Source organism: Salvia hispanica, chromosome 4 (assembly GCF_023119035.1).
Source record: "Salvia hispanica cultivar TCC Black 2014 chromosome 4, UniMelb_Shisp_WGS_1.0, whole genome shotgun sequence".
In the NCBI taxonomy this organism is placed as follows: domain Eukaryota; kingdom Viridiplantae; phylum Streptophyta; class Magnoliopsida; order Lamiales; family Lamiaceae; genus Salvia; species Salvia hispanica.
In genome coordinates, this window is record NC_062968.1 from 54,910,271 (window position 1) to 54,922,551 (window position 12,281).

General features: G+C 36.9%; 2 protein-coding genes across 2 annotated transcripts; both read right to left on the reverse strand.

Moving 5' to 3' along the window:
* Positions 1 to 1,473: 1,473 nt before the first annotated feature.
* On the reverse strand, positions 1,474 to 2,826 carry LOC125218645 (beta-D-glucosyl crocetin beta-1,6-glucosyltransferase-like). The gene has a single exon (XM_048120362.1). It carries the CDS (start codon positions 2,824 to 2,826, stop codon positions 1,474 to 1,476), a length of 1,353 nt encoding a protein of 450 aa, XP_047976319.1.
* Positions 2,827 to 5,466: 2,640 nt separating this feature from the next.
* Positions 5,467 to 6,441, reverse strand: LOC125221419 (beta-D-glucosyl crocetin beta-1,6-glucosyltransferase-like). The gene has a single exon (XM_048123539.1). The coding sequence runs from the start codon at positions 6,439 to 6,441 to the stop codon at positions 5,467 to 5,469; it is 975 nt and encodes a 324-aa protein (XP_047979496.1).
* Between the last annotated feature and the right edge of the window lie 5,840 nt (positions 6,442 to 12,281).

Here is a 12,281-nt window from a genome sequence, read left to right on the forward strand (position 1 = left end):
TTCCCACTATACTTATTTTAACTCCTCTATATCATATGCCCTCTTGTCCTAAAAGTTTGTCCCATTTTTCTATTTCTGTACGTTCCATAAAATTTGTCTCATTTCACTTTTTACTATTTTTGATACTGAACCTCATATTCCAATAACTCAGTTCTACTCACATTTTATTATAAGACTAAAATATAAAAGTGGAACCCATATGCCACTAAGTTTTTCAACTCACTTTTTATTACATTTCTTAAAACGCACGTCGGATCAAAGTGAGATGTTATAGATATAATAATTATGTCATTCTTGGATACGTTCTGTCCCGTGGAACATGACCCATCCCTTGCATTGCGGATGCCTCGGCAAGGACCGCAAAATGTCTCGCATTGACCTATGGGACAGACCAAAGCCACTGCGTTATCGATGTCGTGGCTGCTTTCTCGGTCGAAAAGACTACTCTACCCCTATTGGAAAATCATCTCTCACATAAATCACACGCATTTGAAATTGAAGGTATATATATAAACGTAAACCCGCCAAAATCGAAGGAAAAAGAGGGAAATCAAGGAATCGAAAAATTAAAGCAAATCTCCACCAATCAGAAAGAAAACAGGCTGAATTCGAGAAAGACGCAGAAAGTTGAATCCGAAACAGAGCAAAATGCATAAGGTCATCTCTCTCTCTCCAACTGGAATTTTGAATCGCTACATGTGTGATTGTTGTTGTCAACGAGTTTTATTTCTGCTGATTAGATGGAAGGTTAACTGGATCGAATTGTACTTTTAGTTGTCGATACTGTTTTGGGGGCTAAATCAACTGGATCAGTGTAAATCTGCTGAGCTATTTTGATCATTAGCTATGTGATTTATTTGATTGCATTCCGTTTTAGGATATTATTTCTCGATTTTGTTACGATTTGTATTTGTTCGTCCGTATACATGATTCAAGCATTTCATGTTGACAAAAAATTGATTACGATGAAAGAAATTTGATTATAGTTCGTCTATAAAAGAAGATTTCTCAGTCTAGATTTTGGCCGTGTGAAATGTTACCATCTTCGATACTGCACCGTTACTCGCCATTCAACTGCCCTCTATGCGTGGCTCAGTGCTCAGGCTGAAGTTATGGTGGCAAGTATCGATGTTTGTGATGAGAATGTGATGACATTCACAGCCACAATGAGGCTCGGAGGTGATGGAAGCAGCTTCATGGATGATATGCTGAGGCAAGTTATACTAACTTCATTATTGAACATCAATTGATTTAGAAACTTTGGTTTCTATATAGGATTTCTTAATTGTGATTGGGTACATAAGTATATTAGTATATGAGAAGATATGACTGGATTGGTCTATTGTTATAGACCTTGATTTTAGGTTGTGTTTGCAGAGCTCTCATTTTGCTAAAGCAGATAGTTTTATTCATTAATTTATTTGATAACATTGATATGCAGCTCACTCAATATGATTGTTTGAGAAGGTGTTACTACTTCTGCTTATGCTCCATGCAAATTTTCCTCAGTTGCTCTGCTGCTTCATTTATCACACCTTCATCTTCGTTTTTCATTTTCTCACTCAGTTCTGCAGCCTTCTCCCTCATTTCTTGGCCCGTTTTTTCAAAAATCACCTTCTTGATTGCGTTGGCAAACTCTTTGCCGCTGAAATTTCCACTTCCATTCCTTACCACCTCAATAGCCACACCGGCCTCGACCATTAACCTAGCATTCAGTGGCTGGTCAAGCTTGAATGGTATGCTTATTACCGGCACACTAAAATGAATGCTCTCGAGTGTAGAGTTCCAACCACAATGAGACACAAAAGCCCCAACACTAGGATGTGCTAGAATGCCATCCTGCGGTGCCCATCCTTGAACAATCATGCCTCTCTCTCCCACTCTGTCGAGAAATCCCTTTGGCAGCATCTCATCTAGAGAAACTCTCTCGCCTTGAGGAAACCTCACAACCCATATAAAGTCCACCTTGGATATCTCCAGCCCCTTAGCTACCTCTTGCATCTGGTCCTTGGACAAGTAGTTCTCACTCCCGGCAGAGATGAAAACAGTTGAAAACTGGCTCTTGCTGCTCAGCCATTGCAAGATCTCTGAATCATCATCCTCACCCGCTGCTCGTGCAATAAGTGGACCAACAGAGACAATTGTCTTCTGCAGCAAAACTGATAAGTAGTCCATGTACTTCCCTTCGAAACTTCTGCTTGTCTTTACCAAGATAATGTCTTGAGATAGCTCGAAATGAGCAAATCCAGAATTTTTATCATCTTCCTGGATGATCTTTGACACAACTGCGTTTTGAGAGGGCCTTTCTTCATAGTCTTGAAGATACAATGCATCATAAGGGAATGGAGAATCACTCTTTCTTAAGAGGTGGTAGTAAAATGCATGCACTGAAGCTGCTCCTGGTGTAAAATTAACGGCGGGAATGCCTAGAGACGAGGAAGCTGAGGCCGCCCACGGCTGAAATCTGTCGTATATCACCATATCAGGTTTAAGGGAGGAAACTATGGTATAGAAACTTGATTTTGATTGGCTAAATGCCTCAAAGAGTTTGGGAATGAGAGTTGGTGGTATATTTTTCGTGGTGTGGTACTCCGGAGGAAACTCGGGTGATGATGGCAGATGAAGCTCGACTAGATGGATTGTGGGGCTATCTGAGCTCCTAGCAAGGGCTCCTCTAACTGAATCGAGATTGACAGGCGTTGAACAATAGTATATTTTGAAGTTTTTCTTTGAAAGATTCTTGGCTAGTTCAATATAAGGGGATACATGTCCATGCCCCAACCATGGAAACATTAGAATGCTTAGCATAGTTTGATTTGCCTCCATTGATGAAACTCCTTTTTCAGCCATCTCTTTGTCCTAATTTTCTGAAACACGAAACAATAGGAAACCGTTACGATAAGGCCGAGCACAGAAAAATAAGATCAAATATTCTTAATAGCATCAATAACATCATATAACCTATTAGAAATGGGATCACTCGGTCTAATAAGGAAGATGGTTATTCACACTTATACTGATGAGAAAGGATTATAGGATCATCATCAAGTCAATGTGAGACAAGATTTAAGAGATTTAGACATAACCCTATTTAATATCGATAGTGCCACTAATGTGCTCGGTTTCAAAACATGAGTACACAAACAATTTACCAACAATAGACTAATAGCATATGTCGATAGAACATTAGCATGTATAGGAGGAAAACATATCATAACACATGCCACTTTTTACACCTATAGTTTTTGCAGTATTTCAATCCTATCACATAAACAACTATACCCAATGATTCGACTAAGCTTCGGATACAACCACATATAAACATATTCTTTCATTTTTATACTATTTATCAAAGCATGCAACTATCAAATTAGATACATTTATCACTTTTTTAGCTATGAAAATGAGTTAGAATTGAAGATCACCACGAATTACTACTTGCATACGCATTTATCTGAGGATTCACCTTCAAATGAGCCCAGAGTGAATATTTCTTGTGTGTGTGTGAGGGAGTGAAATGAAAGTCTTTTTATTCTTGTTACATAGTATCTGAATATTCTTTAATCTTTATCTCCTAATTTTTGTAGATAATTCCATATACTTTTTTAATGAAGTCTAACTTATCGTTTTATCTCTCATTTAATCTTTACAGTCAATTTATTCTTGTCATATAGTAGCTAGATATACTTTAATATTTATCTCCTAATTTTTGCAGATAATTGCATCAACTTTTTAATGAAGTCTAACTTATCATTTCATCTCTTATTTCATCTTCAGAGCACATGGCTGCACTCTTTTCTCTAGAAGACAAATATTAGATTGAAATAATCATAATGCCCTTATATATGCATATTACTAATATTTACAAAGTGCTATTTTTCTACACTTTTCATTTCTTATGTTATTTTCTGATTATATTATTTCATATAGCGTGGCATTTCTCTGTACGAACATGTAGCATTTAAACCTTTTAAACTTCTTTTTATGCATATACTATATGCAATACAAAGTTATATTTTAGATGCCAACTAGATTATTTATGGTATAATTACTAGTACTATATTTTTGTAAAAAAATTTATCGTTTAAATATGATATTTGTTGTTTCGTCCGATCCAATGGAGAACAATTTCTTGATCCGTCAATTACATCATTGTTTATACATTTTTGAAAAACAGTCAAACACTAAAAAAATTTACTCCCTCGTTCCACTAATAATCTCTCATATTTCTATTTTCGTAAATCCACCTATGAATATCTTTTTTCTTTTTACTACTTTTAGTAATAGATCCTACATTCCACTAACTTTATTAACTCATATTTCACTATAAATATATACTTCATCCGTTCACAAAAAATAGAACACATTTACCATTTCTGGCCGTCCACAAAAAATAGAGCACATTCATTTATGGAACACATCATTCCACTAACACTACTTCTCACTTACTTTTTCTCATTCTCTCTTACTTTTTTCCCTTTTCTCTTACTTTTACCAATTTTACATTAAAACCCGTGTCATACACCAATCGCTCTATTTTTTATTGACGGAGGGAGTACTATAAAAATAAGACTCACCTTCCACTAATCTTTTCCACACATTTTTTACTACATTTTGTAAAACGCGTGCCTGACCATACTCGGCCTTGCTTTGGTGGTAGGAGGAAGTCTCTTTTAATGACACAAAAATTAAGATGCAATTAATAGCATTTGAATTTTTTTTCAAAAATGACTACACGCAAAAGAAAGTGTCCCGATATTGAGGTCAAATTATCTTATTTTTTGCTTTGATTATAATAAGGACACTTATGAAGTGTTGGTATAGTTTTTTTTTTAGGAGAGAAAAGGCTCAAACCGCTCTATGATTGGTGAGCAAAGGAACCAATGTTGGTGGCTTTGGTTGATGTTTGTTTAGTTTGTGATTTTCTAGTTTTGCTTGGAGGATGCACTTCTTAGGCCATGCTTGGTATGGTGGAATGGAATGAGGGTGGAATGGAATGGAATGTCAATTTCCTTGGATTTCCTTTGTATTTTCATCCATCCCCTCATTCATTCCATCACACCAAGCAAATGAATAGAATGGAAGTAGGAATCACATTTCATTTCACCATTCCATTCCATCATACCAAGCATGGCCTTAGTCCTTTCTTGGTTACCCTTTGTTTAGCTTGCTTTTTTGGTTTGATTAAAAACACAAGCTAACATCCTTAATAGCATTAAAAATGTTTTTAGCACCCGTTCTTTTTGTTGTGAAATATTATCATATCTATCATACTATTCCCTCTGTTATGCGGTAGTGAAAGGGTTTATTTTTGACACGCGATTTAAGAAAACTGATGTTTATTCCATTCCATTCACTTATTTAACTAATCAGCTTGAATCAATTCCCCAATCTTCAACAAAACAAAAAAATACAACAAGAAGAACAGCTCTAATGTTGTTGATCAATCAAACCAAACAAATGAACTCATGCCATCCTCTTGTTCTTGAGACAAATGTCCAAAAGCCTAGAAGCCATTTCTCTCACCTCCTCTCCCTCCTTTTCTCTCATCAGCTCACTCAAACTCCTAGCCCTACTCCTCAAACCCTCCTTCTCCACCACCATCACCTTCTCAATCGCCCTCCCAATCTCCTCCCCTAAATACACCCCTACCCCACCCTCCCTCTCAACCTCCACCCCCGCCCCCAACTCCACCATCCATTGCGCATTCAATGGCTGCTCCGCATTCATCCCCGCTGCCACCACCGGAACCCCAAAATACAAGCTCTCCGTCACCGAGCTCCTCCCACAATGGCTCAAAAATCCACCAACACTTGGATGCCCTAATATCCTCCTCTGCGCCGCCCATCCCGTCACCACCAAACCCCTCTCCCCTGCCGCTTCAAGAAACCCTACCGGCATCACTTCCTCAACCCTTCTCTCCCTCTCCTCAAATGGGAACCTCACCACCCACAAAAAGTTCACATCTTTATTCGACAACAACCCTTTTGCTATCTCCCCAATTTGCTCTTTAGATAAAAAGCATTCACTCCCAAAGGAGATGTATATGGTGGAACCAACCTCTTTCTTGTTCAGCCACTCCATGATTTCAGACTTCTCGAACTTGTCGTCCTCATCAGCATCGGAAGCAATCATTGGACCTGTGCAAACGATCCTTTTCTTGCATAAGGTCGAAAGATAGTCTACGTATTTCTTGTCAACACATCTACAGCTCTTCACCAATGCAATGTCTGTGGATGTTCTATAATTCCCGAAGGGATAGTCATCATCTGCCCCCTTTATATTCGGCCGAACGGTGTTCCTCATCCTGGCTAGCTTCGACTCCGGCATGCTCATTGCCGGAGATGGGAATCCGGCCTCGGTCCCGTACGTGTGGACGTGGTGGAGGTAGGAGATGGAGGAGGCGCCGCAGACAGAGAAGTAGACGCTAGGTATTCCCATGGAAGAGGCGATCTTGGGGGCCCACGGCTGGAAAAGGTCGAAGATGACGAGGTCCGGGGTTAGGGTTTGGAGGGTTTGCGTGAAGCTGGGGATGGATTCTTGCAAGGCGTTGATGAGGGTGGGGATGAGGCGGGAGGGGAGATTCTTGGTGGTGTGAAGGTGGGGAGGGAGATCAGGGGGGGATGGCATGTGGAGCTCAACTAGGCGGAGAGAGGCGGTGGCGTGTTTGGAGAGGTAGCGGAGGTTGACGGCGGTGGAGCAGAGGTAGATGGTGAAGTTGTCATGTGTTGCTATGAGGTTTTTGGAGAGTTGGAGGTATGGGAAGATGTGGCCATGAGCTAGCCATGGGAACATTAGGATTTTGAAGCTTTCTTGTTTCTCTCCGGTCATGACTCTGCGAAATTTTCGAAACATAGCAACTATCAAATTATATAATTCAACAGTATTTTTAAACCACGAAAATAAGTTAGAATTGATGATTACCTCAGATTTCAATTGCTTACGATCTGACAAATTCACCTTCAAATAAGCCCAAAGATAAGTATTTCTTGTGTGTGTGAGGTAGTGCAATGGGAGTCTTTATATACTTGTTAGTACATAGTAGAATCTTTAATATTTATCTCCTAATACTGTTGTAGATAATTCCATTAAAACTTTTTAATAGAGTCAATCTTATCATTTTATCTCTATGTAAAGTCAAACTTACCATTTTATCTCTCATTTCATCTTTAGAGTCTTTTATTTTGTTTCACAACAATAGTAAAGCAAATCTTATCATGTTATCTCTCATTTCATCTTTAATGTCATTTCATTTTATCTTTTCAATTGATTTAGACTAATTTATGGATTCAATTGACATTTGATTTGATAAAAAAAACGTCCGACCCGTGAGCCCCTTTTGACGGCTTGAATACGTTCCATCCCGTTGAACATGACCCATCCCTTGCATTGCGGATGCCTCGGAAAGGACCGGACAGACCAAAAACCACTGCATTATCGATGTTGTGGCTGCTCTCGGTCGAAAAGACTACTCTACCCCTATTGGCAAATCCTCACATAAATCACTTGAATATTGAAATTGATGGTATATATTAGGCCTGTCAAATTGGATACCCGCGGGTACCCGATCCGAAAATTTCGGGTACCCGATCCCGAATTTCCTAAAATCTAATACCCGATACCCGATCCGAAAATGATTTTGGGTACCCAAATACCCGACTCGGGTATCCAGTCCCGAAAAATCGGGTATCCAATCCCGATTTTGGATTTTAATTTTAATTTTTTTTATTATTTTTTAAGAAAATTAACTATAAACTTTTAATTAAAATTTTAAAATAATAAAATAAATACATAATTTATTAAATTTAATTTAAAAAATCGGGTAATTCGGGTAATTTGGGTATACCCGATCGGGTATCGGGTTATCCGATACCCGATAATCCAAAAATCCTATACCCGAACCCGATCCCGAAACCCGAAAAATCGGATATCGGATATCCAATTACCCGATATTTCGGGTTTGGATATCGGGTATCCAATTCCCGATATCCATTTTGACACCCCTAGTATATATAGTCTGGACACAAAAAAAATAGATAAATGTAAACCCCGCCAAAATCAAAGGAAAAAGAGGGAAATCAAGCAAACGAAAAATTAAAGCAAATCTCACTCCTGAAATCCCCAGTTAGAAAGAAAACAACCAGAATTCGAGAAAGACAGAAAAATTGAATCCGAAAGAGAGCAAAATGCATAAGGTCATCTCTCTCTCTCTTTCTCACTGGAATTTGTTGAATCGTTACATGTGATGATTGTTGTCAACGAGTTTTATTTCTGCTGATTAGAGATGAAATGATAAGTTAGAGGATATGATTTATTTTTCTGATGGCATGAGCAAAGGATATGAGGTTTATCAGTTTATTGAGTATCATAATCACTTAATGGTTTTAATGGTTGCGGATGAGCATAGGCATTTTATGATGGTCAATCGCAATCTGGATCCTATCCATCGGAGGTTTATGGAGGATTGTGGCAGGTGTAATATTGGTCCCACTCTCACATTCAAACTTTTGAAGGAGATAATGGGTGGACCTGAAAATGTTGGATGTGATATTATTGATATTAGAAATGGTTATCGTGATATTATGTTCAACATTGATGGATCAGATGCTCAAATGATTTTTGATTATATGCGTTCTCAACAGGAATCATCTGATGCCTTCTATTATGAAATTGAGATAGGATCTCATGGAAAGTTAACTAGGCTCTTCTGGGGTGATGCTATTTCAAGACGAAATCATCATATGTTTGGAGATGTAATTTCATTTGACTCGACATACAACACTAACATGTATATTACTTTTGTTGCTAAAAGACATAAAATGATACTTTTTGCTGATTAAATTATATTTCAGTTGATAAAATGATACTTTTGGCTGATAAAATGATAGTCTGATAAAATGATACTTTTCTATATGCATGAAAATATAATTCATTTTTATGTTATATTATGAAGGTATTGCATGATTTTTGCTCCATTCACTGGAAAAGATAACCATTCTAGACAAGTTACATTTGGAGCTGGCTTGTTATCAAGTGAAGGTAGAGACTCCTATTCTTTGTTGTTTGGTTGTTTTGTTCGATGCATGGGGGTAGCACCCAAATTGATTATCACTGATCAAGATTGGAGGATCAAACTTGCTGTTCAACAAGTACTTTTACAAACAAGGCACCGATGGTGTATGTGGCATATCATGGTTAAGGTGTCAGATAAGTTGCCCAAATCTTTACTTGGTAATGAAGATTTCAAAAAGAGTTGAATGCATGTGTTTGGTCTGATTTGTTAGAGCATGATGAGTTTGATATAATATGGAATGATATAATGGAACAGTATGGATTAGAAGACGTGCACTGGTTTGGATCAATGTTTGAAGATAGAGAATTCTGGGTTCCTGTTTATTTTCGAGATTTTCCCATGGGGTCGCTTCTTAGGACTACATCGATGTCTGAATCGGAGAATAGCTTTTTTAAAAACTACACAAAGCCACGTGCAAATCTTGTACAGTTCATCAATTTCTTTAATTATGCTGTGGGAGATCAAAGGAATGTCAATTCACGATTGAACTACTTGGTCGAAGCCATTTGATATACTTTAGGTATTTTTGGTGTATAAAACGACATTTTTTGTTTAATAAAATGATACTTTGGGCTTATAAAATGACATTTTGGCTGATAACATGATACTTTTTTGTTAACAAAATGTTACTTTCAGCGCATAAAATGATTCTTTTGTTTATAAACTGATAAAATGATACTTTAACCTGGAAAAATGATACTCGCAGCAAATACAGTAACCTTATAAAATGATATATAAGCTGGAAAAAATGACATATAAGCTGATAAAATGATACTCTCAACGGATAAAATGATATTTTAACCTGACAAAATGATATATAAGCTGATAAAATGATACTTTTGACTGATAAAATTATTAAATGATACTCGCAGGAGATAAAATGATACTTCTAAATTATATAATGACAAAATGATACTTGCAGCAGATAAAATGATACTTCTGACTAATAAAATGATAATCTTGGGTGATTATAATCGAAACGACTATTACAAAGCACTATTATCAAGTCATACAAGTTACTATTACAACCACCACCCCTATTCAGGGGGTTTAAAATCTCTAATCATCTTTTCAACATCAATTTCCCCTTTTTTGCTGTCATTTTCAAACTTCTTCTCTTCTGTATCATTGTAAATGTATCAAAATCCTCTTGTCAGCACCATCCATGTAAGTCTCCAAATGGCGCATCACATAAACTCCACAGTCAACTTTATTTGTATCGTTCTGCCATGGAATATCCATGTATCTGGTTTTTGACAGTTTGACAATTATCCCCATTGATGGATTGACTCCATTTCCAAGATAAATTCGGAAGAAATTTTTCTATTCAAATAACACAAAACATACATGAGGTTGATTAAAAATGATATTATGTTCCGTACTAAATTATATTCAATGCATTTTAACTAATAAATATTAGGACATCAACAATCTTCAACATTGAGGCTTTAACATCCTTTGCAGCTCCCTTCCATTCATTTATGAAATTCTCCCATTCACTGGTTGTCCCCTCTTCATTTGTATACTAAAAGATGCTTCGAGCGTACATGCCTTTGTACAGTCAGCTTGTGCATGTATACGAGAAACGCCACGTCCACTTGTTTACCTATTTATGAGAATAAATAATATAATATAATGGTTTATTATTGAAATATAATAAACAAGTCTAAGGCTTCTTACTAAGAAGGTCAAGTAGGGAAATTCGATGAATCTCCTCATGAGTTTTCCAGTAGGGGACTTGGCCAGATCTAGTAAGAAGAAAAACGTATTCACAACCTAGATAGGCTTTGGCTACCTATTGGTACGGTTGCGGTGTTTGTGATAATTCTCTCTTACCTAAGAAGAGATTAGTAACACCGGTGTGGTAAAGCACTGAAAGGATCTAATCCGAAATGTATTCTTTATTGCTATCTACTGAAAGAATATATTTCAGAAAGTTTAGTATTTTCTATTCTATGATATTAATATCAATATTGTTTATTCAATCAAACGCCACTTTGACTTATCAATATGTGAGAGTTTGTACGTAACTCAAGTTCATGATATCTTGGGTGGTAGTAATTGAATAACATGAAGATATTGGAATATTATTTCATAGAATTCGCGTGCCCAGTGTGGTATGATTAAATCCCTAAGGGGTGATCCCCAAGAGGTGTTTGAAAGAGGAATTTATTATTCAGAAAACTGCGCAGTTGGAATTTATTCCACGAATAATAAATAAAGTTTCAAACTAGAAAAACTCTTTGGAGAATTAATTTAATTCTAGTCACATAGCAGACAAAAGAATTAAATTGACGGATCAAGATAATCTTAAACGCGGGAAATATTATAAAATAAAATGGACCCAAGTTATTTGTAATTTGGTGATTTAAGTGGGAGTGCAATATTATTCTTTAGTGGAATAAAATAATATTCCATTGATAATATATTAAATCATGGGTCATTTGATTTAATTAGTAATTTATCTAATGGGTGAGCCCAACACTTAAGTCATTCCATGGATCCCCTTACTAGCCCAATAAGGTCCACTATAAATAATGAATGAAAGGGAAACCCTAGCACACAATCCAAGACACACTAAACCCTAACCCTAGCCGCCAAAATCGGCGCCTCTCTCTCTCTCCCTCTTGGTCTCGATTTTCGTGCCTAGCACGTGGGAGAATTAGGGTTTTGATTATTGTTCTTGATCTATCCTAATTCATAGGATTAGATCTAGACAATTTGGTGTTTGTATTGGGTTTCCCTAGATTCATTCAAAGTTATTTAATTGGTTTTCTAAGATCCGCCCACACGGATGGAGAATCAAGGACGAGGGAATAGTACGGAAGATTCGTGGTCGATAAACCAAGGATCTCCGGGTGGTGCAGCTAGCAACGTCAATCCAATGATGGATTATGAGGTAACAATCGAATCTACATCGAATATGCATGATTATGTGTTTATTTGATGTTATATCTATAGATCTATGTAAATTGCATGAAATTGGAGTCGAATGCATAATCACCTAAATAGATCCGTTCTAGGACCTGTTTGGTTTCCGTGTCTTCCGCTGCGGTAGTCCCAACAACTGGTATCAGAGCCAATTTTTAGGCTCTGATTATGTATTTGATTAATTGAATTTTTCGAAAATTGTAGTGTAAAAACTTGGGATTTTCGAAAATAATGCAATATGTGTTGGATCTATGTTTTTCTTGATTTTCTTTTTGGA

What these genes read in the sequence shown, in the direction of transcription:
- LOC125221419 (XM_048123539.1), bottom strand. Translation starts at nt 6,441, where the DNA reads ATGGGAATACCTAGCGTCTACTTCTCTGTCTGCGGCGCCTCCTCCATC.
- LOC125218645 (XM_048120362.1), bottom strand. Translation starts at nt 2,826, where the DNA reads ATGGAGGCAAATCAAACTATGCTAAGCATTCTAATGTTTCCATGGTTG.